This window comes from Podarcis vaucheri (genome assembly GCF_965113315.1).
Source record: "Podarcis vaucheri genome assembly, chromosome: 3".
In the NCBI taxonomy this organism is placed as follows: Eukaryota; Metazoa; Chordata; class Lepidosauria; order Squamata; family Lacertidae; genus Podarcis; species Podarcis vaucheri.
This window is the reverse complement of record NC_138761.1, coordinates 3,688,328-3,716,271: the sequence shown is the minus strand read 5'-3', so window position 1 is coordinate 3,716,271 and position 27,944 is coordinate 3,688,328. Positions and strand designations below refer to the sequence as shown.

Here is a 27,944-nt window from a genome sequence, read left to right as displayed (position 1 = left end):
TTCTGCAGAGCCTTCTCTGCTCATTATCCTTCTGCTGCATTTCCAGTGTAACCGCTTAAAATCTCCTGCTGATCCCCTACAGATGTCCTTTGTGCAGTTTTGAAAAAACATGCAGGCCACCCTCTGCGCTGCATGAGAACAGCTAACCAGTTTATTATCTAATCAGAGACAGCAACAAAAAGATTGCAGGGGTGGGATTTTTTTTCAAACAAAAAGCCAGTCTTCTGCCTGGGGTTTTTTTTTTGTCCCCCTTCCACAGGATCTTCATAGTAGACATCTCTTAGAGAAGCATACGGACAATTAAAAAACAGCGCTAAGAAATTCCAGTTGTCAAGCATAATAAATAAAGTTTGTATCGAGGAGTCAAGTACCAGAAACCGTTTAGCTTGTAGACTTGATTGAGCAGCATACCTTTGCTGGGAGAAAATGTTTCTGAGAAATTGCTGGCTAGGGGGGAAAGGCAGCAGCTGGTTAGGTTCCACCGGGGCAAGCTTAGCACCTAAGAGAAAGGGCTAACACTGAGTTCTGTTGAACTGAAATGGAACGAGCACTGCTCATGGAACAAGCTCAAGCGCTAGTACCGTCCTCTTCGATCACCCGGTTCATGCTGGTGCCGTGCGTGATGTGGGTCGCCGGATTGCCACTGAGGTCCCTGGTGCTGCTGTGACGCGACTGGTCGTTGAGCCGGTGGGAACTGCTGTGCCTGGAGTGGTCCGTCAGTCGGGACATGCTGCCGTGAGGTAGTCGATCTTCAATCCCGCGGTAACTGCAGGGGGTATACCTAATTCATAAAGACTCATCGGTTTCAGTAACGCAGACAAGAATGGGTTTCCCCTTCAGAGAGCTGCAGGAACTCCCCTCCCACCCCACACAACGCATAACACAGATCAGATTCAGCAGAGCTCGGTCTCACTCCCGAGGTCTGACAAAGGCCGGCTTTTCTTTGTTACAGGTTTTTAAAGGTCAGATATTCATCTGTCAGGGATTCTTTAGCTGTGATTCCTGCATTGCAAGGGGCTAGACCATATGCATAGCTGTCAACTTTTCCCTTTTCTTGCGAGGAATCCTATTCGGAATAAGGGAATTTCCCTTAGAAAAAATTCCTTCACAGCCTAGGACCCTCGTACCTATGGGACCGCCTCTCCTGGTATGCCCCACAGAGAGCCTCAAGGTCCATAAACAGCAATACCCTAGAGGTCCTGGGCCCTAAGGAAGTCAGATTAGCCTCAACCAGAGCCAGGGCCTTTTCAGCACTGGCCCCGGCCTGGTGGACCTGATTTCTTTCCGCAGGGCCTGTAAGACAGAGTTGTTCCGCCTGGCCTTTGGCTTTGAGCCAATTTGATTCCCTCTCCCTCTTTCTTTTTCCTTTTCCCTTTCTCCTCCTGTGATGAGGCTGCATTTTAATATTTTAATGTAATTGTATTTTAATCTTGTTTTTAAGTTGTATTCATTCAACTTGTTTTTATTATTGCTTGTTAACCGCCCTTATTATTATTAAACAAAGGAAAAAGTTGACAGCTACGCTTATGACCCGGGGTGTGTGTGTTCCCTTCCAGCTCTGTGATTCGATGGTCAGGAGAAAACCCACTCTGAAACCCTGGAGAACTGCTGCCAACCCGGGTAGGAAAGAACGGCCAGGATCTAACTCCATTTAATGCTGTTTTCTATGTGGACAGTGTGGGAGAGAAAAAAGAGCTCACACCTCTATTGACAGAACTTGAAACAGACCTCTAAGGGGTGGGGGGAAGGCTATCAGCTCCCACAAATTCACCCAGCAAATGGCAACCCCCCCGTTTAAATGGCGACGTGTTCTCTGCCTAGGTGTGCTGCGTTTACACAGCCATTTCAGTCTCCTCACCTGCCATCCCGTGACCTATGCAAGCTGCCGTGGTAGCTACTGACTTTGCTGTGGACGCTGCCCGCTTTGCTTCGCTGGTCGTCCATCATAGCCAGCTGGGTAGAGGAAGCGTGGGTGGATGTCCCTTGGGTGGAGGTGCCTCTGGACTTACGGATTATGGGTGTGTTGGGGTCTCTCAAGAGCGACTGAGCAAAATCAGGCTCCTGAAGCACTTGCCGGCTCTCGTTCACAACCCTGTTTACAACAGTAAAGCCCGGTCAGTTTGACTCCAGAGAGACAGGTGGCAATAGGCAAGAGCATGCAGAGGTTAGGTGGCGAAAAAAATCTACTGAATACCCAATGCGAATGGGAGGGGTCTGTTCTTACTGTATCTGGATCATTCAGACCTAGAAATGGTGCTCACTGTTGTAGAAATACAAGCCAGCAATAATTTTTGGAGGGCAAGCATCGTTTTTTACTAGTAGCTGCAGAGTCCCGCTGCTGGATCAGGCCGAAGGGGGGGCCACCTAATCCTGCATCCTTTTTTAAAAAATTGTCAGCCAGAAGCCTCTGAGAAACCTGTAGAACAGCCTTTCTCAACCTGTGGGTCCCCAGATGTTGTTGAACTACAATTCCCATCACCCCTAGCTAGCAAGGCCAGAACTCAGGAATGATGGGAGTCATAGTCCAACAACATCTGGGGACCCACAGGTTGAGAACCGCTGCTGTAGAAGAAGGGCCTCAGTGCAACAGCCTTCTTCCCACTGGTGACTCCTCTCAGCGTGTCTTACCTTCAGCGTTTCTGCTGCATAGGTTAAGACAGTACGGCTGGGCCACAGCTCAGTATCAGAGCACAGAAGGTTCCAGGTTCAACCCTTGGCAATTCAAGCTAAAGCTGGGAACGAATGACCCATCTGTGAAATGCTGGAGAGCCACTCCCAGTCAGTGTAGCTGATCTGATTCTATAGACAGTGGCCTTGTAAGACGCCTCCCTCAGAGGTAAAGAAGCCTGCTGGCCACATCCGATTCTGCACCCCTGACTAAGGTGAACTCTTCATTGTATGAGGCAGTGGTACTGTCTGCCTTGAAGGAACAGTGGCTTATCCTTAACAAGCCTTTTTTTGGGCCCAGCAACTACTAACAACTATCGCCCAGTTGCCAATATCCCCTTTGGGGGCAGAATGCTTGAGAAGGTGGCGGCGGCTCAACAACAAGCACGGCTGAATTAAGCAGATTATCTGGGTCCATTTCAATCCAGGTTCAGCAGTTTGGCACAGACTTAGTGTTGGCTGGCCTAACGGATGGCCTTTGTCAAGAGGGATGAAGAAATGTGAAGGGTCTCAGATGAAGATTGAACCTGTCAGCAATTTGGTGGCCTCATTCTGCCCCAGCAGCAAGACAGGAGCAATGGTGGAAGCAAAGTCTCTTCCCTGCTACCCAGCAGGCCCTTCCCTCCCTTTTTCTGGCATGCAGAAGGCTGCATGGGGTGGGGGAGTGAGAGAGATTAAGAGTGGTTGGGGACTTTGCTCCCCCCATTGCCATGTATATTTGGGGAAAGGAGTTTAAGAGTTTGTGGGAGGTGGCGTGGAGATTGCCTAATCTACTCTTTCCATATTCCCCTTTGAGAAAATGAAATGAAATGAAAACAACAGTTTGGAGTTGTTGTTTTTACCCCTGTCAAAGAAAGCTTGAAAAAAGGCAAGCAGGGAAAAATGAGGGAAGAAAATCTGCCTCTTGCTTAAGAACTGCTTTGAGTAAAATCTGAGTTATAGCAGAACCTGTTCCATGCCACCTTTTATGTATCACAACTCACTCTTTTTTCTTGCGCCCATGGAAGAAGCTGGCCCATTCAAAGCAGGTCTTTTTACTTCCAACCCAGAAGACAGATGGAATCCCAACCACCAGAGCCATCAGATACTTCATCAGAAAGAGGATCAAGTCTGGACGACTCATCTGCGTGACCTGGAAGGAGCAGACAAGGGCAAACATGAGACACTGCTGCAGATCCACAGCTCCATCTCTCTAACTCACTAGTAAAAAACAAAGATCAGTCCAGTCCCTCCATTTCCCATCTACAGAATGGGTCCACAGAATCCAGGCAATTTATCTGAAGTATTTCAGTCACACAGAAAATCATTTCAATCAAAACTCCAATTTAATTCCTCATTCCTAAGTATTTCCAAAGCCAGAGAACATGTCAGTGCATAACCATTAAAACAGAGAGGCAACATTGGCAAGGAAAATAGCCACAAATCACACCCAAACAATTGATTTCAATACATTTTTCTGGAGAAGCGTGTGAAGTATTCACATGGAATTAACTCCCACTCTGTTTAGCTGAAGTACGTATGGATCATAACGGCAATGCTATCACTTGCCATGGACTGAATTCACAAGACTGTGGGGGGAAAGCACTCTGACATGTGAGCACCACAAGATAGCTCCTTAGCTGACCAACTATTTGGTGGAAATGCTGTGAAAGTCCTCACTAAATGTGGAGAGTCACAATCTCATATTAACAGCCCCACAACAGCAACTGTCTCTTACTTGCATATATGAAATTTTATAAACACAAGTGTAATGAGTTGTGGAGAATCAGGCTCAATCACACATTGAGCTATGAGCCAGGACAGAGTGCATGCAAACTGTGAAGATGGCAATGAAAACCATCCAGATCCTCCTCCATAGTATCCGGTGTATTTTGTAAGCACCCTGATTTTGCAATTTTCCATGGGCTAACGGCTGGCAAGGGGCAGGGAAAGGCCAAACACCACAAGGTCTGTAAACTCTGCTAGGAATATGGGAGAGCAAAATGCTGGAGTGCTGCTTTTGGCAGTAGCTGCATTTTGAGCATAACCTTGCTAGCGTGTGAAATGAGCGCAATTGTGCGGTAGAAGAAGAAGAAGAAGAGTTTGGATTTGATATCCCGCCTTTCACTCCCTTTTAAGGAGTCTCAAAGCGGCTAACAATCTCCTTTCGCTTCCTCCCCCACAACAAACACTCTGTGAGGTGAGTGGGGCTGAGAGACTTCAGAGAAGTGTGACAGGCCCAAGGTCACCCAGCAGCTGCATGCGGAAGAGCGGAGACGCGAACCCGGTTCCCCAGATTACGAGACTACCACTCTTAACCACTACACCATACTGGTAGTTGAAGCATTCTTTGGCACTGCCCTTCTTTGGGATTGGGATGTAGACTGATCTTCTCCAATCCTCTCCTCTGGCCACTGCTGAGTTTTCCAAGCTTGCTGGCATACTGAGTGTAGTACCTTAACAGCATCATCTTTAAAAATTTTAAATAGTTCAGCTGGAATACCATCACTTCCACTGGCCTTGTTATTAGCAGTGCTTTCTAAGGCCCATTTGAGTTCGCTCTCCAGGATGTCTGGCTCAAGGTCAGCAACCACACTACCTGGAGACAGAGGACGAGATGGTTGGACAGTGTTCTCGATGCTACTAACAGGAGTTTGATCAAACCGCAGGAGGCAGTGGAAGACAGGAGTGCCTGGCGTGCTCTGGTCCATGGGGTCACGAGGAGTTGGACATGACTAAACGACTAAACAACAACAAAGCATGCTTATCATCGTCTCTAGCTTGGCACTGCAAGGCACAAGGGAAAAGGCCTTTTCTCCTTCTGCAATTGAGGCTTGCACACCTGCTCCATTAATTTGTAGAGCTATAAAGCTACCATAGCTGATTGGGGCTGATAGCACAATAAGGTCGAGAAAGCAGTTGTTCCATTGCAGATTCAGAAAGGACTGCCTGCATACACTCACTGAAATGCTAACTTACGAAGAAGCACTGCTCTTCTGCTTCTCCAATGCTGGCTGTTTCTCAACAAGTATCAATCCTATTCTTGAAACAGAGTGGAGTTGAAGCCCCTGCAAATGCCACCCAGGACACTTTCAGAGCAGCTGAATCTGGAGGCATTTATTGTGCCTGTCAAATGCCATCAGCTTCTGTTATGGCTCTGAGGCAGAAAAACGTATTATGAGAGATGCCAAGCGGTGGCTGGACAATGAAGTGGCAGTTGATCCCACTTGACAGGAAGCGACACAAAGCTGGGGGAAAAAAATGCTCATGGAGCTGCAGTCTCAGTCTGTGCCCTGTACTCCCTTAATTGATACTGTGCACAGGGCAAAGAACAACTAGGACAGGGTGTTGAGAATTCAAGATCTTCCCAATTCCAAACAGCAGCTGCTTCTGCTAGTCTCAAAGCTATAATTCAGATAGCGTATCTGACTAGACCAGATGGCAAGTAGCTTCTGGTCTGGGCAATTTCACTCCTGAGGGAAAGCTAAGAACAGCCCAAACCTCTTTCAACATTTCACCCCTGGGACTACCCTCAAGGAGAGACCAGGTGTGGGTCTTTGGCTCGCACAGTCAGCACTGCCTGTTCTCTGTCCCTCTCATCACAAGGTGAAGTAAAGAATCCAAACTGGGAGATCCTCCGATTATCTGAACCCTTGAGAATTTCTCTCTGAAATGAGATTTCAAATAGCTGCAAGACCCTCAAGCTCCAAATAGCTGCAGGATCCTCAACCAGCTGTTCACAGCTTGGAGGAGGTGGCATCTCACTCCTGGTCTGGCGGTGGACAGGCCCAACGTCATCACGCTTTGGACAAGACTGAGAGCTGTGCACATCTTTCCTTTCCTGCCGTTTGCTCACATAGATTAGGTTTGACTCTGGAGAACTGCCAGCTGCAATTAAGAGCTAGCACACTCTTGCTCCCTTTATATAACAAATTACTTCCAGTCACTGCTCAGAGTTAGGCCTGCGGCTACCTGGGGAGCAGAAGAGCACTTTCCTTGGAACAGAACTCCAAAAATAAAACAGGGCTGTGGTGATTTGAAAGACAGATAACTGATCTGCTCCCATCTCGACTAAGCTGGGAAGCAGAAATGGACGGCACCAGCTCCTGCTGGGGAAACTCCACAGACGGAAAGGAGTCTGCCAACAACCTTTGGCGCTACAACCAAAGTGTGTACACGGTTCATGGGTAGAAGCCACAGAAGGGAGGGGGAAAGCTGGCAGGGCAACAGACCTCCCGTGACAAACACTGCAGCTTAAGGAAGATGTGTGCTGCTTTGCTGTGAAGGCAGGACAGACCGAGGAATGCTGGGAGCTCTGCCTCCTTCCTAAGATGTTTGTCCTGCCTTCTCTGCTGGTGGGTCCTAAAGTCCAACCCAACCGGCTCACTCCCACTACACGAGATCTTAGCAGAGGTGTAGTGTGGGTGGGGAGAGGGGGGCCATCGGCTTAGGAACAGTTTTTTCGAGGATGCATTTTGCTCCACATGCCACCCCTGCTAGTCCCACGCTGCTTTGTGAGTCTGATCCCAGCCTGGCAAAGCCACGTGGGGCTGGCAGGGCGTCAGGAGGATGCAAAAGGCTGATTGGAAGGGTGCATGCCTGCACAGCTGTGTCGTCCTCATGTTCGCCCTTCTAGCCCACGCGTGAGGAGGATGCAACAGGCATGCAACACGGGGGTCCAAGCACCTCTGATTGGGTTAGAGTTCCTAGAAGGTTGTACATGGATGTTAAAACTGTGGAGCCTTTGCAAGCATCTTAAGCATAGGTTGCAAAAGGCATAAAGCCTGTCACTAGAAAATGGCGTATCTTCCATTCTCATATCAAAATAGCAGTTGGCAGATTTACACTTTTCCTTCATACACACCCCCTTTTAACTATCAAGCAGCATTGTGAATTTTATGTTCTCCTCATTAAGCTTTCAGTAGCCCAATAAACATAATTAATCTGTTCTTTTCAAGATAAGCTTACTGATTAAATTCTCAACTCTGAGCAGTTGGGAAGCAGCCATTCTGCATATTGTTACACAGCTATGCACGTTAATCACACCCACCCTTAATATTACTGAAAGAAATGTGATATTTGCTGGTACAGGTATATGTCACAGTAATGAGAAAGATTTTAATCTCGTTGTGCTAGAACAAGTTACGGAAGGAAGAAAGCAGCAAAGACCCAGGGACAGGTGAAATTGCAAGAGTGTGTATGTGAAGCCCGCTGCATTATGCCAACCACAACTGCTGAAACACTTGAGAATCTCTTATATTTCAGCCCTACTTGCTTAACGAAAACCCCATCATTCAAGCACAGCAATATTATTGAACAAAATGGGCCAGTTGGCTTCATCAGGGCAATGGAGGTTGGATTTCTAAGGTGCTTGTCTGCTTTGTGTTGGTGATGGAGGCAGAAGAAGGAATGCCAGGCCAGTTGGCCCTTCGATTTTGTGCCCTGTTATGGAGTAGGTAGTGTGAGCTCACCTGCTTTATGGCAGTTGTAATATTAGCAGTGAGGACTTGGGGGCTGCCTTGGGGTGAAAGAGGAGGGACTGCCTTGTTGTTCCCTTGTGCTTTTGGCAACAGAAATAGGAGTGACTGCAAACTTGCCTGCCTTATTTATCTCACCCAACCACCAACCCAATTTCTCCTGTCCTCCTATTGCCTTTATAAGCCTGTTGTTGACTTTGGCAAGGAAAAAGCCATGTGTCACCTCCATCCAACCTCAAAAGTCTATTTATTAACCAAAATTCCCCTGAAAACCTAGAAGAGAGATGGCCTCTTTCCAATGGGCTGTATCTGTTCTTTCTAAAACTATCCCTCATGCAAGCTTGCTCCCTTTTCTCTTCTGTGCCATGTCATCCTTAGACTGTAAGCCTGCAAGGCAGGGATTGTCTTGGTTATCTTACTCAGTTTTATGTGCTTTGTATATTACAAACCTTCAGTTCCTAAACAGCTGGCCTTCCTACCATCATGGACAAAAATAATCCACCAGTAAAAAGGTTCTGATGGTTCCAGCTCCTGTTCCTATTTCATTTCATTTTTCCACCAGAATTCTTCCCTAACTCATACTTTCCAGTTGTCTATATGATTATGTACTTGCAGCATGTTCCTACAAGGAAGTAGGAGAGCGACGCCAGGTTTATAAACCTGGGAATAAATGGGAGTGGACCATGTGCAAATACCTTGCAGAGAGAAAGATGCTTGCTCACCTGATAAGGGCAGGGTATGTGATACTCTTTGCACCGTTCCTGTATCCACGTCGTCTCCCACACACCTCGGTAAGCTTGCTCATAAAAATAGCAGCCAATCACAACCAGGAGTGGCACGAGGTAGAGGACGCTGAAGACACCGATCCGGATCATGAATTTCACCAGCTTGTCCTGGTTCTCCTTCTCTAGAGGAATTTCAATACGAACCCGATTTAAAGAGATGATGCCGGCGAGCAGCAGAGAAACCCCAACCACCACATACAGGCAGAGGGGAGCAAGGACAAAGTACCTCAAGGCATCCACGTCATAGAGGCCAACAAAGCACACGCCGCTGATGTTGTCGCCTTCGATTTTGTTCATCGCTAGGAGGATGATGGTGAGGGTTCCTGGGATGCCCCACGCACTGGCGTGGAAGAGGAGGGCTTTCTTCTCAATGGCTTCGCTGCCCCACTTTGGCACAGCTGCCAGGAACCAGGTAATGGTAAGGATCACCCACCAGACGCTCCCAGCCATGGTAAAGAAATAGAGCACCATGAAAAGCATCGTGCACGCTTTGTTGTGGGAGCCCTGAGTCACCGTGGAAGCCTTGTACGTGGTGGGGCTGGAGGCATTGCAGGCCACCCGGTCCTCTAGCAGAAAGCCAATGAAGAAAATGAGCGATACCATCATGTAACAGACGGCATAAAAGATGATGGGCCTTTCTGGGTAGCGAAACCTCGTGACGTCAATCAAGAAAGTCAAGAAAGTAAACAAGGTGGCCGAAAGGCAGACAATGGAGATCACACCAATGAAGTATCGTGCGAAAGAGAGCTCTTCGCGCCTGAAATACATATTCGGGCAAGGAGGGGAACAGTCCCGTACCCGCAGGAATGTGTAGCCCAGATCCGGGTCGATTTTCAACTCTCGGGGGCACCAGAAGCCGTAATCTCTTTGCACTGCCACTGGTGCTTCTTCCGTCACTTCCCCAACTACATTGAGATCGACAAGGCGAGGGTAAGGCTCGTCACAATCCGGGAACCTAGAATGGCAAGAAAGGAGAAGCTGCTGTTGGACACACACATTTTACTAATGTCAACAAAATAATCATGTGGCTTCCTTGGCCCTAAACCAGAATAGCCTTGGAGGAGTAACAAAATGCTGTATTAGAGTATTTTAATATATATTTTTGGGAAGCCGCCCAGAGTGGCTGGGGAAGCCCAGCCAGATGGGCGGGGTACAAATAATTAATAATAATAATAATAATAATAATAATAATAATAATAATAATTATTAATGGAGTGGAGGAGATGTTGTCTCCTCAAGGTTTTGAGACCGGCTGTATACCTAAGAATCAAAGTAACATCCTGACACTGTAGTCTGGGATTCTTGGACATCGCTTTTAAACCTGTTTTTAAACTTTTGATTTCTATTGATCATGTTAATGTTTGTATTCTTGGCAAACTGCTTAGAGGTCTTATTTAAAATTAAGCAGTATACACATTTTGTTAATTAAAATAAATCAAATCAGTCACTTTGGCCAACTTTTATTTAGCACACTTCACTGTTTTTACCAATACATATGACCTTCAATCCTCTGACTCCTTACTACAAGTACCTCTCCTATCTATTAGATGGTCTCCATCAGGTTTCCCAGGCCTTAGACCAGCACTTTGCCTACTGGACGGCCTGCATGTGAACAAGAGGAAGAGTGTAGGACAGCAGATGGACAGTAAAACTTCATGCTGGACTTGAAGAGAAGTGGGCAGAATGGACTGAGAGGCTTTATGTCTCTATGGCTTTATGACTGAGAAGGTCTCTCTCCGGAGCCAAGCTTAGGGCAAACAACAAAAGATGACTCAAGTTCACTGCAAAGCAGAACAGAACATTGGTTGTCTGGTCTCCTGTAGATTATGACCAGCTTTCTTGACTTTTTGAACATAAACTATGAGCCTTTTCTTGTAGCTTAGCCAAATGAGGAAAGAGAAAAAGGAGAGATGCAAAAATAACACAAGAAGCCAAGTTCTTGTGGCCAGAGTGATTATTCTCACTCTAATGCCTTTATTAAGCTAGTAAAGCCTTTCTAGTCTGTCTCAGCTGCCCTGTGTATGCACTGTTTGTGTTCTTTATGTGCCATGACACCTTCACTTGGCATATTCTCCTTTTGAACGAAAGCAAAAAAAGATTTGAGATTACTCAATTAAAGTAGGGAACATGCTCAGCTGGTTTGAAGACTGAACAATTGTTTTGTCATTCACCATGCCGTCACCTTTTTGTCTGAAAGGGGCAAGTTGGCTTGTGGGGAGAAAAAATTGAAAAGGGAGATTGGAGCAGGAATTTTCAAGTGTTTGACGAGACTCTGAAATGTAGTAGCCTCTGCCTGCTGGGTAGGAACCCAGTCAAAGCAGGAGAGTTACTGTGGGTCACTAAGTTGGTTTAGTGTCCAGAAAAGGGAGGGAAGGGGGGGGTACAGCAACTAAGGCTGAAAAACAAAGTAATTTTATAATTCCTGGCACGTGTTAAAATCTGTAGGTGGCCGTTTAAACACACACACAAATCCAGAGGCTTTCTCACCTGCTGCACTCCATATCCTCTGACCAAGACACACCAAACATCTCCATGAGTTTTGAACACTCACTGTAGGCTCGCTGGCAAATTCTGCGACACGGGAGGGAGACTCTGCCATACTCCATGCAAACAGGAGCATAGAGAGCACACAGGAATGGCCGAAAGTCCCGGGAACATTCAAGGTTCACCATTGGGTGGAATGGCTATGAAGAGAAAACAAAATTAAATAGCTCCAAGCCACCGTTTCAGATTCCGTCTTGTGAAACAGCCTGGGTGGTTATCATAATCTAAGATCTCATAATCTCTGCCCAGCTTTTTCAGGGTGGGGAGGAACAGATCAAATACGACAGATAATTCTGGCAACAGACTGCACGGAATGCCAACACAAATATTTGCTCAATGCCATCGTAACGCACTTTCCCTTTGCTTGGTGGACTTGCACCTTCAGAGGTCACCACACAAATCATGGGCTACTGAGCTGAATAAGCCCACCAGACAATTGCTTGAAACCACATCCTCACCCCACCCATTAGTAGCCCTTTGAATTTATCAAGCCCCTGATGGCCACCAGACATGGCTGATGAGCTACATTTTGTTTAAAGGTAAAGGTAAAGGGACCCCTGACCATTAGGTCCAGTCGTGACCAACTCTGTGGTTGCGGCGCTCATCTCGCTTTATTGGCTGAGGGAGCCGATGTACAGCTTCCGATGTACAGCTTCCGGGTCATGTGGCCAGCATGACTAAGCCGCTTCTGGCGAAACAGAGCAGTGCACGGAAACGCCATTTACCTTCCCGCCGGAGGTGCTTTCGAACTGCTAGGTTGGAAGGAGCAGGGACCAAGCAACGGGAGCTCACCCTGTTGTAGGCATTCGAACTGCTGACCTTCTGGTTGGCAAGTGCTAGGCTCTGTGGTTTAACCCACAGCGCACCCACGTCCCGCGCATTTTGTTTTGCAAAGTGCAAATTATACAGGCCTAGTTTAATAAGAAATGTCCTTTCACAGGGCAGATCTGGTAGGTACACTGGTGCCCATGGGCACTGTTTTGGTGATCCCTGACCTATTTCTATAGCAAAATATGAGGAACGGCTAAGGGAGCTGGGCATGTTTAGCCTGCAGAAGAGGAGGTTAAGGGGTGATATGATAGCCATGTTCAAATATATAAAAGGATGTCACATAGAGGAGGGAGAAAGGTTGTTTTCTGCTGCTCCAGAGAAGCGGACACGGAGCAATGGATCCAAACTACAAGAAAGAAGATTCCAACTAAACATTCGGAAGAACTTCCTGACAGTAAGAGCTGTTCGACAGTGGAATTTGCTGCCAAGGAGTGTGGTGGAGTCTCCTACTTTGGAGGTCTTTAAGCAGAGGCTTAACAACCATATGTCAGGAGTGCTCTGATGGTGTTTCCTGCTTGGCAGGGGGTTGGACTCGATGGCCCTTGTGGTCTCTTCCAACTCTATGATTCTATGATTCTATGAAAAGCACCAGAGACACACAACACTGTGCACTATGTCGTGCCAAACATACACGTTCAGCCAGCTAGAAATTTAACTCTATTGTTGTTGTTGTTTAGTCGTGTCCGACTCTTCGTGACCCCATGGACCAGAGCATGCCAGGCACTCCTATCTTCCACTGCCTCCTGCAGTTTGGTCAGACTCATGTTTGTAGCTTCGAGAATGCTGTCTAACCATCTTGTCCTCTGTCGTCCCCTTCTTCTTGTGCCCTCAATCTTTCCCAACATCAGGGTCTTTTCCAGGGAGTCTTCTCTTCTCATGAGGTGGCCAAAGTATTGAAGCCTCAGCTTCACGATCTGTCCTTTCAGTGAGCACTCAGGGCCGATTTCCTTCAGAATGGAGAGGTTTGATCTTCTTGCAGTCCATGGGACTCTCAAGAGTCTCCTCCAGCACCATAATTCAAAAGCATCAATTCTTCGGCGATCAGCCTTCTTTATGGTCCAGCTCTCACTTCCATACATCACTACTGGGAAAACCATGGCTTTTACTATACGGACCTTTGTTGGCAAGGTGATGTCTCTGCTTTTTAAGATGTTGTCTAGGTTTGCCATCGCCTTTCTCCCAAGGTGCAGGCGTCTTTTAATTTCGTGACTGCTGTCACCATCTGCAGTGATCATGGAGCCCAAGAAAGTAAAATCTCTCACTGCCTCCATTTCTTCCCCTTCTATTTGCCAGGAGGTGATGGGACCAGTGGCCAAGATCTTCGTTTTTTTGATGTTGAGCTTCACACCATATTTTGCGCTCTCCTCTTTCACCCTCACTAAAAGGTTCTTTAATTCCTCCTCACTTTCTGCCATCAAGGTTGTGTCATCTGCATATCTGAGGTTGTTGATATTTCTTCCGGCAATCTTAATTCCGGCTTGGGATTCATCCAGCCCAGCCTTTCGCATGATGAATTCTGCATATAAGTTAAATAAGCAGGGAGACAATATACAGCCTTGCCGTACTCCTTTCCCAATTTTGAACCAATCAGTTGTTCCATATCCAGTTCTAACTGTAGCTTCTTGTCCCACATCTTATATGTTAAAGTATTTTCTAAGATGCTACCCTTCCTTGGTGGTACAATGTAGGTAGTAAATCTGAATTCACCCTGAGGCTATCCTAGACATTAAGCTGCCAAGTATTCAATTTTTAGATAGGAGCAGAAAAATATGGCACATTCCTTATGAATTAAAGAGATGAGAGCAGGGGTGTAAAAAGAAACCAAATCAACAATACATGCTTGTTTAAGTTAACACTGCTATGCTACAGTTTGTGTATAAAAACCAGATACAATACTATAAAGAAACAGATGCTATAAAGCATGTTTTTAAAAGAGGTTGGATGGTCGTCTGCCATGGATGCCTTAGTTGAGATTCCTGTATTGCAGGGGGTTAGACTACCCTTCCAACTCTAAGATTCTAAGTACAGTAATACATAGTTGGAGTGCTGTAGTAGATAAATAGTGTGTTTGGTTTAGATTGGGAAAGACTTAGGTTAAAATTCCCACTCAGTCAAGGAAATCACAGGTTGGCCTTGAGCAAGTCACTATCTCCTACATTAATCCTATCCTACCTCCTTAAGGAGTGGTTTGTGATGAGATAAGCCAATGTATACCACCCTGAACTCCTTGAAGGAAGGGTGTGATACAAATACGATGTGATAAGTCAGTTCCCCGCACCCCAATATTACAATAAGCTGTCTAGACATAAAAAGTAATGAGACACACATGCTGTCAGTGACTGCTATGGTTACCAGTGTCCCCAGAGGAAGTGAACATATGCAAATGAGTACATGATATTAGTGTATGCAGATTTTTAGTTGGCAGTCACCTATGAAAGCAAGCACCAGGAAGCCATTTGATCACTCTCTCCCTTTGGAGAAGGGTGGTGTGGGGGAGGGGGAGGGGTCAACATCCCCTCCGAAATCACTGATGGCAAGTGCTCTTCCACTTAATGTCATTCCAGCTCCAAAGCTGGAAGAGGGAAAGTTTCATACATAGCCTCTAGAACAGCCTTTCTACAGATCCGGACTACAACTCCCATCAGCCACAGCACCAGAGAGCAGTCCTGGCTGGGGTGATGGAAACTACATAGCTCCATTAGCTGCAGCCAGCACAAGGATTTCTACTAGCGCAACCAGACTCCTGCGCTCTCCCCCATGTGCCCCCCCATTGGCTCTGGGGAATCAGAGAAAAACCCAAAGCAATGTGCAGGACGAGATGGGCAGGTCACTCCACTGAACAAGCCGAAATGCTTCTCTTGAAAGAAAACAACCTTGAATTCCTCCCTGAGTTGGCAAAGACACTGTATTAAACAGAGCTGCATTATGGAGGCCCTGGACTGAGCTGCTTCCTGCTTCAAGAACCAGAAACTTTTTTAGCACGGATGGGGAAATTCTACTTGTCAGAGATGACAAATGAATGGCCATTTGTAAGTCAGGTGCCATGTGGCTAACCCTTCTAACTATGGCAGACATGCTTATACTAAAATAGCCTTGGTCCATAACCCCCATGATTTCTCTCTCGTGTGTGGGGGGAACCATGCAAGGCTGGGAGTGGGGTAGAGAGAAAGAAAGACAGAATAGTCTTCTATTAGCTTAAACAGAGACGTTAAAGCAGACATCATGCAACGAGAAGCATAGCTACAAAAGCTGCAATCAGGAAAAGCATACGTCTCTACTGATGGGATTGAGCCATGCAAAAGAGCTTTCCTCCTACATTTTTAATTCATTCTCCCTTACTATTAGTGACAGGGTGGAATTCATGTCTCATTTTGTTATTCTAATGAACATGGTGCCTGCACTTTAGAACAGGACTGTTGCCTCTGCGTTACCCTAGTAACTATTTGAATTTGTAAAGGGGGAAGGGAAAAGAGTTCTGATCAGGAGCTGAGCCTGGCATTCCTTTGTCTTCCACTCTATGACAGAACTATGATGGTCTCCGGAGGTTGTATACAGCCGCCTCCTTTCACCAGCCCTCATATTTCCTTCCACAGTGAAGAAAAAGCCTCAGGATATACAAGTCAAGCATCCAGGAACCCCTTACCACCTATTCTTCTCATGGCATGAACCTATTTGTTTAGGCTTAAATACAGTATATGTGATCAACATTAAGTTGATCTACACACAACTGCTCATGTCTAGACAAGCAGAGCTGATAGATAGCAAGGAATTAGGGGATATAGATTAAGAAGGATTTTTTCCCCTGCACCTACCAGGGACGGACTTGAGTAACCTTTTGTAATATGGTGCCATGTGCAAGGCCAAAATTTGGCACCCCAAATTATGCATTTTGCGCCCCCTTGGCTTAGCACCCTGTGCAGGGAAACTGCCTGAACCACCCTAAATTTGGTCCTGCACCCACCCACGCCCCCTCCCGCACTGGATCCATGGATTCTGAACTTCAGGGGGAAACCTCTTTGTAAACACAGAAGGGTGAGCTGTGATCTAAAAAGGAAAGCTATGGAGTAGTATCTGGGGAGCAGCGTTCTGGCTGTAAAAGGAACAAAAGCCTCTATAAAGTCAAAGAAACAATTTTTATTAAAACCCAAGGTGTTTGCTGTTCGCTGCCTCTGACACGACCACTTTTGTTCCATAAGCCTCAAGAAACAGCAAATATAAACAAGTTAGCAAACGAGAAAGTTGCTTCCCTGCTGATAAATTGTAGGTTTGGGCAACATGGAGATGAAGTACAAAGGAGCCTTCCTCCTTCATTCACATTCAGATTAACAAGGCCTGTGTGTTCTATTCACACTGTGGCCCCTCCTCTCTCGGGAGTTTCATCCCCATTGCCATGGTAACCCTACACCCACAGGCTTTGAAGCATAGCAACAGGCCAAGCTCAGCGAGGAGTGTGAAAAGGGGAGAGAGTCAAAGGGCACAATTTGGCTCCGGGGAATCAGAATGCCAACCTTTGTCCCAGCACAAAAGGCTGGAATCCATAGGAACAGTCCTTTGCCAGCAGAGAAAGAGGTTTGCTAATATCATGGCCAGAGACATGATATGGGAAACAGAGGCAAAGGTGCCAGGGAAGGCACAGGCGTGCAGATACGCACGTCCCATGAATTTTATTGCTTTTTCTGCCATTTCGGCAAATCATATGTATATATATAGAGAGAGAGGGTGCTTTATGTAAATCAACCAACTACTGGAGAGGTAAGCTGTTTGGAAGCAAAGCAAGGATCACTGTTGGGCTGAACGGTAGGATGTAATAGTAGTAGTAATAATAACAACAACAACAACAACAACAACAACAACAACAACAACAACAATAATAATAATAATAATATTTATACCCCACCCATCTGGCTGGGTTTCCCCAGCCACTCTGGGTAGCTTCCAACAAAATATTAAAATACAATAGTCTATTAAACATTAAAAGCTTCCCTAAATAGGGCTGCCTTCAGATGTCTTCTAAAAGATCTAAGTTTAATGGGGGGGGGCTGCCCACACCCCCTGCATTCAGCTCACTTCCTAATCAAGGAGTAGCTCAGAAAAACTGAAAGGCCATTATGAAGAACAAAAATAGTAAGTGGTTTTTGTCAGCCGAAAACTAGAGTCCAGTTCTACCTGGGGCTAATGAAAACTTGGATGCTTCACCTGGCATAGAATACAGCTCCCCACCTGTCACAGTGGCAATAACTATATATTTCAAAATGCAAAACTGCCATTGCTGTAAAGGGAGAAAGAAAGAAAGAAAGAAAGAAAGAAAGAAAGAAAGAAAGAGGAAGCCTGGTCGCAACCAAAAAGAAAGTCTTGCATTGCCTCCATTCATCCATGGAAGTTTTTTTACTGGTGCATTTATAGTCTGTGAAACTGCAACAGTGCTCCTACGCTTGGGCCCTCTTTGTGGGTTTTGTAAATGCCTCTGGTTGCTCACTGTGAGAACAAGATGCTGGACTAGATTGGCCACTGGCCTGATCCAGCAGCCTCTTATGTTCATCTTTTCTAACACAGCATAAGTTTCCTGCTGTTAAGCCTCTCCTAGACATTTGAATTAACCATAATACCAAGCCATCTGCCTGGGTGATCCCAAAAAACAAAGTCAGTATGCATAAATTAAAAAGGGAAAATGGCAACAAACCCACCACATTCTAGAAGTAAAATCCCCCAAAGCAGTCTTTAAAAACATTTAGCAAAATGTCTAATTGTTCATTATTTACCTGCTATGCTTGCATGCAATACTGCTTACTGCATTTCTCAAGTGCCATTTTACTAAATGGGCACAAAGCAGGAGCGAGAATAGCCTCTTTAATTCCTTGCAACGTGAGGGTGGGAGAGCACAACTGAGCCAAGATTATGAGAGACTAACTGTTCTAACATCAAGGAAAATGCAGGACACCAGTGGGAGCAGACAGAGTGTAGCTGCTGGTTTGTCAACTGGGGGGGGGGGACGAAGGCCCTCCATCTGAAGCAAGGAGAGCTTCATAAGAAGATACGTTTCTGTCTTTCCCTCAAAATGTGCAGGGAGAATCTACCTCACTAAACAACCTTTTCCACAGCTTGTCTGCTCTTGATGTTGATCATTCTGCTTAAATGTTCAAATCCATAGCTACTTAATACTGAGCTATTACTTTTAAATGGATAACACTGTAAATATTTGAAAACAGAAAAACATACACATATTTTCTTTTCTCTAGGTTAAACCCTGGTTCCTACTACAAACTTTCATTGAACTCTATCACAGCTCCCCTCTCCATATTTTTGTCAACAGCTGAATAGGTAGTTAGAAAGATAAACTTAATTCAATGACATAGGTACAATGTTTGCTAGATGAGGTTTTCTGTATGATAAGCTCTTCCACAGAGGGAGTATGGTGGAGCAGGGCAATATTCAGTGAGACCATCAGCAAATTTATCACATATTTCAAGAGACAAGTGAATGCTGAAACATACAGGGTTTGTTTTTTTTTAATTTGTAAGTCAATGCATATCTTCTTAGCACCCTGATCAATGTTGGACAGCTCCTACTTCCTCTGCTTCTACAATTTGGACAGCTCAATCTGACCAATACGCCAGAATTTAAAGAAACTAGTCAAACAGAACTGTGCCTCTGCTTAGGAAAGAGTTGCTTTCAGTAGCTCCAAGAGACAGTGTTACTCTGTGTGCCTCAGGATCAGAGGTGCACGTGGGGTCCCCCACCTTAAATTCTCCAGCAAACCCTATTTGTCACTGAGAGCCAATGTGGTGTAGTGGTTAAGAGCGGTAGTCACGTAATCTGGGTAACCGGGTTCGCGTCTCCGCTCCTCCACATGCAGCTGCTGGGTGACCTTGGGCCAGTCACACTTCTTTGAAGTCTCTCAGCCCCACTCACCTCACAGAGTGTTTGTTGTGGGGGAGGAAGGGAAAGGAGAATGTTAGCCGCTTTGAGACTCCTGAAGGGGAGTGAAAGGCGGGATATCAAATCCAAACTCTTCTTCTTCTTCTTCATTTGTCACTGATATAACTCAAAGTACAGTGGTACCTCGGGTTAAGAACTTAATTCGTTCTGGAGGTCCGTTCTTAACCTGAAACTATTCTTAACCTGAAGCACCACTTTAGCTAATGGAGCCTCCTGCTGCCGCCGGAGCATAATTTCTGTTCTCATCCTGAAGCAAAGTTCTTAACCCGAGGTGTGATTTCTGGGCTAGCAGAGTCTGTAACCTGAAGTGTCTATAACCTGAGGTATCACTGTACAAGCTTAAGCCCACATCTGAATCATAAAATCATAGAGTTGGAGGGGACCCAAGGGTCATCTAGTCCAACCCCTTGCAATGCAGAAATCATCTGAAACTATTTGAGGCTGCCAACACATTATAGGGGAACACTGGAATACAAGAAACTGATAACCTTAGGTTAAACAATGAAATACCAGTTTTAATATGATGACAGAACAACAAAATGGACAAAGAAACAAGGTGGATGGGAGGCCTTTGTAATTTTCAACATTCCACTTCCAATGATAACCAGATTTCATCACAGCAGCTTTTGGTAACTCTTGAAAGTAAGAAGAAGATACTGTTACTGTAAGCCATACACTAGAAGAAATAATGCATCCTATGAAGACAGAAATTCAAGGGCAGAAAAGAAGGATAAATGTGACATACCTTACTTCCCAAACTAAGTTAACTGATGCTAACAATTTTATCTTGGAAAGGAAACCTCCCTAATTATGGTATCACAACAGCTCATCCAACTACTAGGACGGATGCCACACAGAGTGGGAATCAAAACAACAGAGAATAAAGGCCTGTCCAACCTTTATAGAGACTTTAGTAACTTGAGCAAAATAAGGAGACAGCCCAGACTTTAAACCAGAGAGAAATTAAAAAGATGTGGAGAGATATCGTCGCAGTATTGTTAGTATATACAAATTAGGTCTCTGTAAGATACAAGTAATGTACTTTGAAAAATGCCAAGGCCTACTAGAGGGTTGGAATAGATGACCAGTGCGATACTTTCCAACTCTATGATTCTATAATAGTCTGGATGAGGGAGCCATTTCAATAGTTAAGAAGTTCTGAGGAAGTATGATTAAAAATATCTGCCCACCATATAAGATTGCTCTACAGAAGCTGAAGAAAAACTGTGTCATTCTCAGCACTGCTTGGTGGGGCACAAGAGGCCATTGGGTGTAGACTAGACCCACTTTTTAACTACTAAAATTATACTGTAGAACAGAAGGTAATTCTCATGCTTAGAAGGCCAACATAACAAGGAGATTGTTCTGTTTAATTCAAAATAGAATTTGGGGAACTTTCATTTGTAATAACACACACTTGTCACTAGGTAAGACTATATTGGAAATGGAATATATTTGGAGAAATGTGGCAAATCTAATCTGGAACACAAAGGGCAGGAATACCAAGCAGCTAGAGTCTTGATCATAGCAGAGTCTGCAATGCAACAGCAGGATCACTAGCAGGAATATGTATATTGCAATGGCAATTTCCTTTGAGGAAATTTTCCCCTTTGGGAATGCTCCTAACATTGGGAAGCTTAAAAAGCATGTTCAAAATTACTGGAAGTAATTTATAATCACCCTTTTCCAGTTTACCTAGTGCTCCCCTAAATAAATCAGAAGGCAATCACAACTTCTTGACCCCAAGAGGAAAAGTGTGATTCAAATGAACTGTTATTTTGTACACAGTTTTTGTGTTTGTGCAACAGGGACATACAAATTAAAACCTCGTCTATGTTTACGTTTGATCTATTGCAGTGAGCATGATGAAATTATGACACTACAGTCAAATAAAGTTTGGCTACATGCTGAAGTCACCAAGAGCAGACAAAGCCAAGAAAGAATGAAGGCAGTGCCTACTGGAGTAGTCATACAGGTGAGCCCTGCTAATGAGAAGCATGTTGCAGGCAAAAGGAGATGCAATGCTCATAACTCGTGACTGGGGGCGGCCGCCGAGACCACATAACACCGGTCTTGAAAGACCTACATTGGCTCCCAGTACGTTTCCGAGCACAATTCAAAGTGTTGGTGTTGACCTTTAAAGCCCTAAACAGCCTTGGCCCAGTATACCTGAAGGAGTGTCTCCACCCCCACCGTTCTGCCCGGATGCTGAGGTCCAGCGCCAAGGGCCTTCTGGCGGTTCCCTCATTGCGAAAAGCAAAGCTACAGGGAACCAGGCAGAGGGCCTTCTCGGTAGTGGCGCCCGCCCTGTGGAACACCCTCCCACCAGATGTCAAAGAGAAAAACAACTACCTGACATTCAGAAGACATCTTAAGACAGCCCTGTTCAGGGAAGTTTTTAATGGGTGACATTTTAGTGTATTTTTGGTCTCTGTGGAAGCCGCCCAGAGTGGCTGGGGAAACCCAGCCAGATGGGCGGGGTACAAATAATAAAATTATTATTATTATTACTGATAAGAGGGGCAGCCACTGCACTGAGATAAAAGCTGACATGTGGGCAAATGAGGGGCAAGGACTTCATGGTAGGGCACTCTCCTCACTGGTTCTTCATCTCTTGGTGTACTTGGAGGAAGGGGAACCTGCTACTGAAGTCGCTCTGAAGTACGGTTGGCTAACCTGTGACCCTTCAGGTGTTATTCGATTCCAATTCCCGCAAGTCCCAGCCAGTATGGACAAAGGTCAGGGGTGATGGGAACTGCAGTACAACAGCAGCTGGAGAGCCATACATTAGGCAATCCTGCCCTAAAGCTAAGGAGACCTCAGGCACTTGGCCAAAAACAAGAGGCAATGATTCCACTGCAGCAGAATCATCCACTCTTCATAAACGGACACTCCTGTTCGCCTTTATTGCAACCCTGTCAAGCAGGGAGGGGAGCAGATTTTCCCATGACACTTTGTACCCAAAAGCACGGGGAATCGCTTCTCAACCAACCCACCACCAATTTTCAGGATCAAAAATCCAGGATGAACTACCACCTCAGCACAATTTTTTCTGAATGCCCCCCAGATATAAACATGCCACAAAACTAGTCCCAGACTCAGGGCTGCAGTGATGATCCATGATGGCTGTATTTATCTATACCATGCAAAGAACTCGCTTTTTTATCTCAAGGAACTGCTTCAAATACCATTTATTTTAAATGGAAAGCACTTTTGTGTAAAAGAACAGCAGTTCAATCTGCATATGCATATAGCCACCTAATACCACTTTATATGCAGGTTTTACGCGGTTTCGCCATGTAGGTTGTTCATAATGTGTAAAGCGTCCTCAAGAGCACCAATGCACCTCTGTTGTTTTGTGCATTATTCCTGCAAGCAGATGTAGGGAAACTCTTCAATTATTTTTGGCAACTCTCCAGTACCAAAGGCAATTCCACCACTGTGAATGCTATCATACATTTAGGCGGAAGTTAACTCTTACCTCCATGGCTAGAGCTGCTGTTTGCTGATCATAATGGTTCAAAAGGTTAGGCATAAAAGTGGTGTTGTAAGGAAGATCCTGGCACATCCTCAAGATGATGGGCTCACATGAGAACTGGCTGTGGCCACCTGTGCATCCTATCAGAACAGCCAAAAGCCACAGACCATGGAAGACCCAGCTTGCAGCCATCTTTCTGCAGCAACCATGAGATTCTCCAGATTATTTAGTAGACTTTGCTGGGTACCTGTGAACCACTGTCAGGTTCTTCAGAGACCGAAAGATTCTTTGATTCATCCGCATTTCAGGTCTTCATTTTAAGATTCTTCAGAGAAAGGCTGTTTGTTTGCATTGATGCAACTTAGATGAGTCCCACAGAAGGCTTTCATTCCCAAAGCACTAATAAGGTACTTCATCTTGGCCTTTTGTTTCATATTGCCATGCAAGTTGCATTAGGTCATCAAAGCTGGCTGTCTAACCGCACTCCCAAACAGACCCCATGTTGACAGGCTCTCTTCTTTCATTAAGCGCTCTAAAGACAAAGTAATAAAAGTGTTAAAACTGTATTGCTAACCATTCAAAGAAAGTTATTAGTTATGTCTCATGGGCTCTCATATAACTTTGGGAGAAAAGTGCTAAGCACAACTGAAAAATGATAGCAAGAGACTACCACAGCTTGATCAACCAGCACTTGGCTTCTCCTCTCCCAAGCAGAAAGGCACTGTATAACTATAGTAAACAAATAATAAAATCGAAAGGCAAACCCCACTGACAGAGAGTTTTCTACTGATCATGTGTGCAAGTACACCAGACATTTACCAGATATTGCCAAGCTTTCAATCATTCCAAACATGTAGTCTGAAGCTGCAACTGCTTATCATGTCTCAAGATTTATGAGGCTTGATGTTTTTCGCTTTAGCTTTACTACTACCTCCATTTTTTCTAAATAGCTTATGATTTATGGATTACACTTACGGTAAACTACTATACGGCTATTTCAGAGCAAAATCTCTAGCTGATAGCTGCAGTCTATAGAAGGCAAAGGACTCATATCACCAGGGTCACAGACTGTGAAAACGTTTCCTTATGAAACAAATGGCAGCTGATTCAGGAGAAAAGAGTATTTAATAGAATCATATACTGTACTGTAGCTATAAGGGACCTTGAAGTTCAGCCCTCTGCTCAATGTAGATCTGCAATGCAGGATGAAACTACAACATCCCTGACAGATAGCCGCACAGCCTCTGCTTAAACCCTTTTAGAAAAGGAAAGCCCATCACCTCCAGCTTTTACTACTGGGCAGTTTCTCCTAACGTTTAGCCAAAATCTACTTTCCCGCCACTTCCACTCATGGGCTCCAGTTGTGCCTTCTGAAGCAACTGGGAACAAGTCTGCTTCTTTTTTTGCATGGCTGCCCTTCAGATATATGAAGACAGCTATAATGCCTCCCCCTTAACCTCTTCTTCTCCAGCTAAACAAAGCCTGCTCTTTCAACTGGGTTTCCAAGCCCCTCACCACCCTAGTCACTTTTCTCTGAATATGCTTCAAGGGCTTTCAAGACTTGAATATTTTGGCAAAGTTTGGCTATTTTGGACAACACAAACAATTCATCACTGTCAAAGATTTTAAAAACCTATATTAAAAGTAGTTTGCCAAGAAGAAAAGAACACAGGAGGCAGTGGCAATATGGAGGCAATCCAAGAAATATTTGGATTGAGTCTGACCACACAGATTTTTTAACTACAATTAATAAATGATTGTGATCCATGGGTACCACCCAATTTTACTTTCCTTGGGTGTTAACTCGGTTTCTTCTCACTTGACTTTTGTACTGTTTTTAAACACAATATAGCAACCATGAACAAACCATCTTATGCAAATAAAGATTTACCATACCAAAATCTTAATCATTCTCTATATACTAACCTAGATCATTTATGGTACTTAAATCATAACAAGAGAAAAAGCTAACTAGTTACTATACACTTGAATTTTCAACCAATTGAATGCAAGCCTGCCACTTTCCTAAACTTACAAAAAGAATTATTGCAAGTGTAATCAGAGGTGACTAACAAAAATGAATAAATAACAATCATGATAAATTTCTAGAATTTTTGAAGAGAATTTATTTACCGCCCAGAAAGATCTGCTCACTCAACACAATCCTTAACTGCTGCAAGATTTTAGCAGCTCAATGGCAAAGTGCTCTCTGCAGTAATTATTCCAACGGCTGTTTCAGTACAAAAGAAAACAATCCCTCTGAATCTATTCCAATGATTATAGTCAGATTTCTAATTTTTAAACCATCCTACCCTGAAGATTCATACTGTCCCCACCCCCATCCTTCTGATCCCCACTATGTCCAGGAAGGGGTAACACAACAACTGCAGACTTTAATCTATCCTTTGGGCCCTTGTCTTAATTCTAAATAGGAAAGAAAAGCATGGCACATGGAAGCAAGGAGAGGATAATCTTTTGCAAGGAATGCAGATGGTAGGCATTTTTTCACCCAAACTGCACCAACAAGGGAAAAAGCAATCCACACTAACCTGTCATTGCTGCAAGGGAGTAGGCTTCTCTTACCTCTCCAGGGAAATATGTGTCCCGTATACTGGGAGGAGATTCACTCCCTATACTGCCATGTATTGAAGTGGAGAGGTTCTCCACCATCCCTCCCCCATCAACACAAAGCTCCTACAAATTATAAGAAACACAAAAGGTTTGACCACACTGCATTCAGCGCCCATTCCTGCAAGGAGAGCTCCAGTCACTTTACTCAGCTCTGGATATTTAGTACTGTACTTCAGTTTACTTAGAGAGAAACATTTTGCCTCCATTGTTGCAGGGGAGGTGGTGAAGCTCAGAGAGAACACATTAACAAAACTCCTTTGCTTCTGGGACCTTCCTAGGGAGCAGTGAGGATGCAGGGGAGACGAGCTGCTATCAGCAAAATTGGGACACCTTTTAAGGAGTCTTAAAAATATAAAAACTGCCCTGTTGGATCAGACTATCCTAGCCTTTCTCAACTCAGTGCCCTCCTTTACTTACAGGATAGCATTGCTATCCTTGGAACTTTCACAAATGCTACGTAATGTCGGTTCTGCATTTGTGAGCCCAACTTCTAGTATGGAAGTACCTTGGGAACTCCCTGACTATTGACACTTGACAGGCACCCTACCTATTGTTTTAGGCACTTTCTGAACACTTACCTCAGCAAGTAAATATCCTTTAGTTACCTATATACGTTTTACATTTTTGGCTGACATTTTCTGTGCCTTAATGATAACTATTTTACGAATATCTGTTCAATAGTATTGCAGATTTTAGCTGTGTTTTATTACAATGTTATTATGTACACAGCTCTTCGATTAAGCAATTTTATGCATCTTTCTCAATATACTAATGAATGTTTTAAAGACTATAACTTCCGCCAGCCTCAGACATAATAGGTGTTGCAATCCAACATATCTGGAGGGTGCATGGTTGGCGGAAAGGCTAGGTTTCTGCCTAGACCAGCATTCAGTTTGCAGCAGTAATCAGCTCAAAGGGAAGCCCAGGATGCAATGAAGGCAGTAGAGGGTCTCGTCCGCTGCCACCACCCATCTCCTTTCTTTTGGGGGAAGAAGGTAGAAAACAGCGTCCCCTTAGCATTCATTCATTCATTCTTGTTTCCCCCCTCACACATGAAGGTGGTTTAAAACCCCTACTTCTCAACAGGATCCTTTAATTGCCAACACTTTCTCCAAAGTAACACCTCCCTTGAAGCCTGGGAACCTCCCTGGCTTACCCCACAAAACACAACGCCATGGCTATGAAAGCAAGCCCCTCATAAACTAGTGTTTCAGTGCCTGTACATGTGTTGGGGGGGGGTTGGTCAGAAAATAAGGAGGAAATTATCAAAACACCTCTCTTCTCTCTCTCTGGCTGATGAGGAAGCAGCAGGGCAAGCTAAAGCGCATTAATTACTAATAACGAGGGCCTGAGTCTTCATCAGTCATCACAACCTTTTTGTTTTGTTTCAACCTTATTATCCTCATTAGCCTATATTAACTTACGGCTAAGCTGCCTCGCAGGCCCTCGATCAGACAGAAGAAGAAAAGGGGCGGGGGGAGAGAAGCAGGATATAAATAATGTTTAATTATAACATAATTATCAGCTGCAGTTTCAGGAGGCCACCTACCCGGCCCCAACCTATGCAATGCAGGGGGAAGAGGGCACAATGCAAAAGAGGAGGAGAAGGAGGAGGAGACCCTCCCCCCCTTATCCTTCTTTGGGTGAGGAGGGGGGGTCTCCCTCCTACACACCAACCCCCTTCCCCCTCCTAAAAAAGACATGGGCTGAAAAACACCCACCCAGTTCCTCTGTTTTAACTCTTTTCAGCCCTCAAAGCCCACCCCCCTTTGACCTGGACACAATACCAGGAGGGAGGCAGGGGTGCCAACTTGAATAAAATATGGGGGGGGGGGGGAGAGAGCAGGTAAGCACAGCCCCACATAACTGATCACATATGTTGTAAATAACATTTCCAACAAAAACAGTAAAATATAATGGATCACATGACATGACACACATACACGCAATTTGAATGGCACTGCCCCTCAACTTTGGAGGGGGAGGGGGCAGACCCCTCAAATAATATTGGGGGGGGTGGCCAAAGGGGCCCTTGGAAGTCGGTTCCTATGGTGGTGGGGATGCGAATCCCACCCACCCACATAAAAAAAAGCAAACCTCATCGCCCCCACGTTTGAGAAAAAATAAGAAAAAAAGGAGGAACGGGGGGGGGAGGCGCTCCTATGAGGAAATCCTGCCATGAAACACCCCCCCTTTCATTGTCTTTTAATGCGGGTGGGAGGTGAAGGGGTCGCGCGTGCGCGCGCAGGTGGGAGGAAGCCAATCCTCTGAGGGGGGGGGGAGAGTCGGTCCCTGACAGGAATTTAACCCCCCCCCCAGAAAAGAAGTGTGAGGCGCGCCCCTCCCCCCCTTCACTGAGGTGATTTGAGCGGGGGGGGATTTGAGATTTGAGCGAGGGGGGTTGTTAGCTGTAACCCCGGCCCTTTTTTGCCCCCCCCCCCCCGTTACCTGAGCGCGTCCCTCAGGCGGCGCTGGCCGGCCCTTCCTCGGCGCGGCGGCTGAAGGGGCCCGAATGAAGGAGCCTCCGCCTCCGAGGCCCCCGCCGCCTTCCGCCCCGCCCCCTCGCGGGGAGGGCGGGGCGCCGAGAAAAAAAGCCAGCCAATCGCGCCCCAGCCT

The 27,944-nt window shown here is 45.3% G+C and overlaps 1 protein-coding gene across 3 annotated transcripts; it reads right to left on the bottom strand.

The window, feature by feature from the left end:
* Positions 1-183: 183 nt before the first annotated feature.
* Positions 184-27,915, bottom strand: FZD3 (frizzled class receptor 3). Of its 3 annotated transcripts, none has more exons than XM_082217578.1 (7): positions 27,777-27,915; positions 22,701-23,229; positions 11,396-11,592; positions 8,846-9,863; positions 3,651-3,799; positions 1,859-2,092; positions 184-781 (listed from the first exon to the last, which is right to left on the bottom strand). In XM_082217578.1, the coding sequence occupies exons 2-7, from the start codon at positions 22,887-22,889 to the stop codon at positions 568-570; spliced, it is 2,001 nt and encodes a 666-aa protein (XP_082073704.1). In that variant the 5' UTR covers positions 22,890-23,229; positions 27,777-27,915; the 3' UTR covers positions 184-567. The 3 variants fall into 3 exon arrangements, with proteins under 3 accessions (XP_082073704.1, XP_082073706.1, XP_082073705.1); XM_082217580.1 differs by having other exon boundaries at positions 184-766; XM_082217579.1 differs by lacking the exon at positions 27,777-27,915 and adding an exon at positions 25,281-25,382.
* Between the last annotated feature and the right edge of the window lie 29 nt (positions 27,916-27,944).

Bases quoted from the DNA above. Each gene is read 5' to 3' on its own strand.
- FZD3 (XM_082217578.1), bottom strand. From the start codon at position 22,889: ATGGCTGCAAGCTGGGTCTTCCATGGTCTGTGGCTTTTGGCTGTTCTG. The intron at 3,800-8,845 runs GTGAGCAAGCAT...TGCTCCTTCCAG, and splicing joins ACATACCCTGCCCTTATCAG to GTCACGCAGATGAGTCGTCC. The intron at 2,093-3,650 runs GTGAGTTGTGAT...TGTTGTAAACAG, and splicing joins CATGGGCGCAAGAAAAAAGA to GGTTGTGAACGAGAGCCGGC.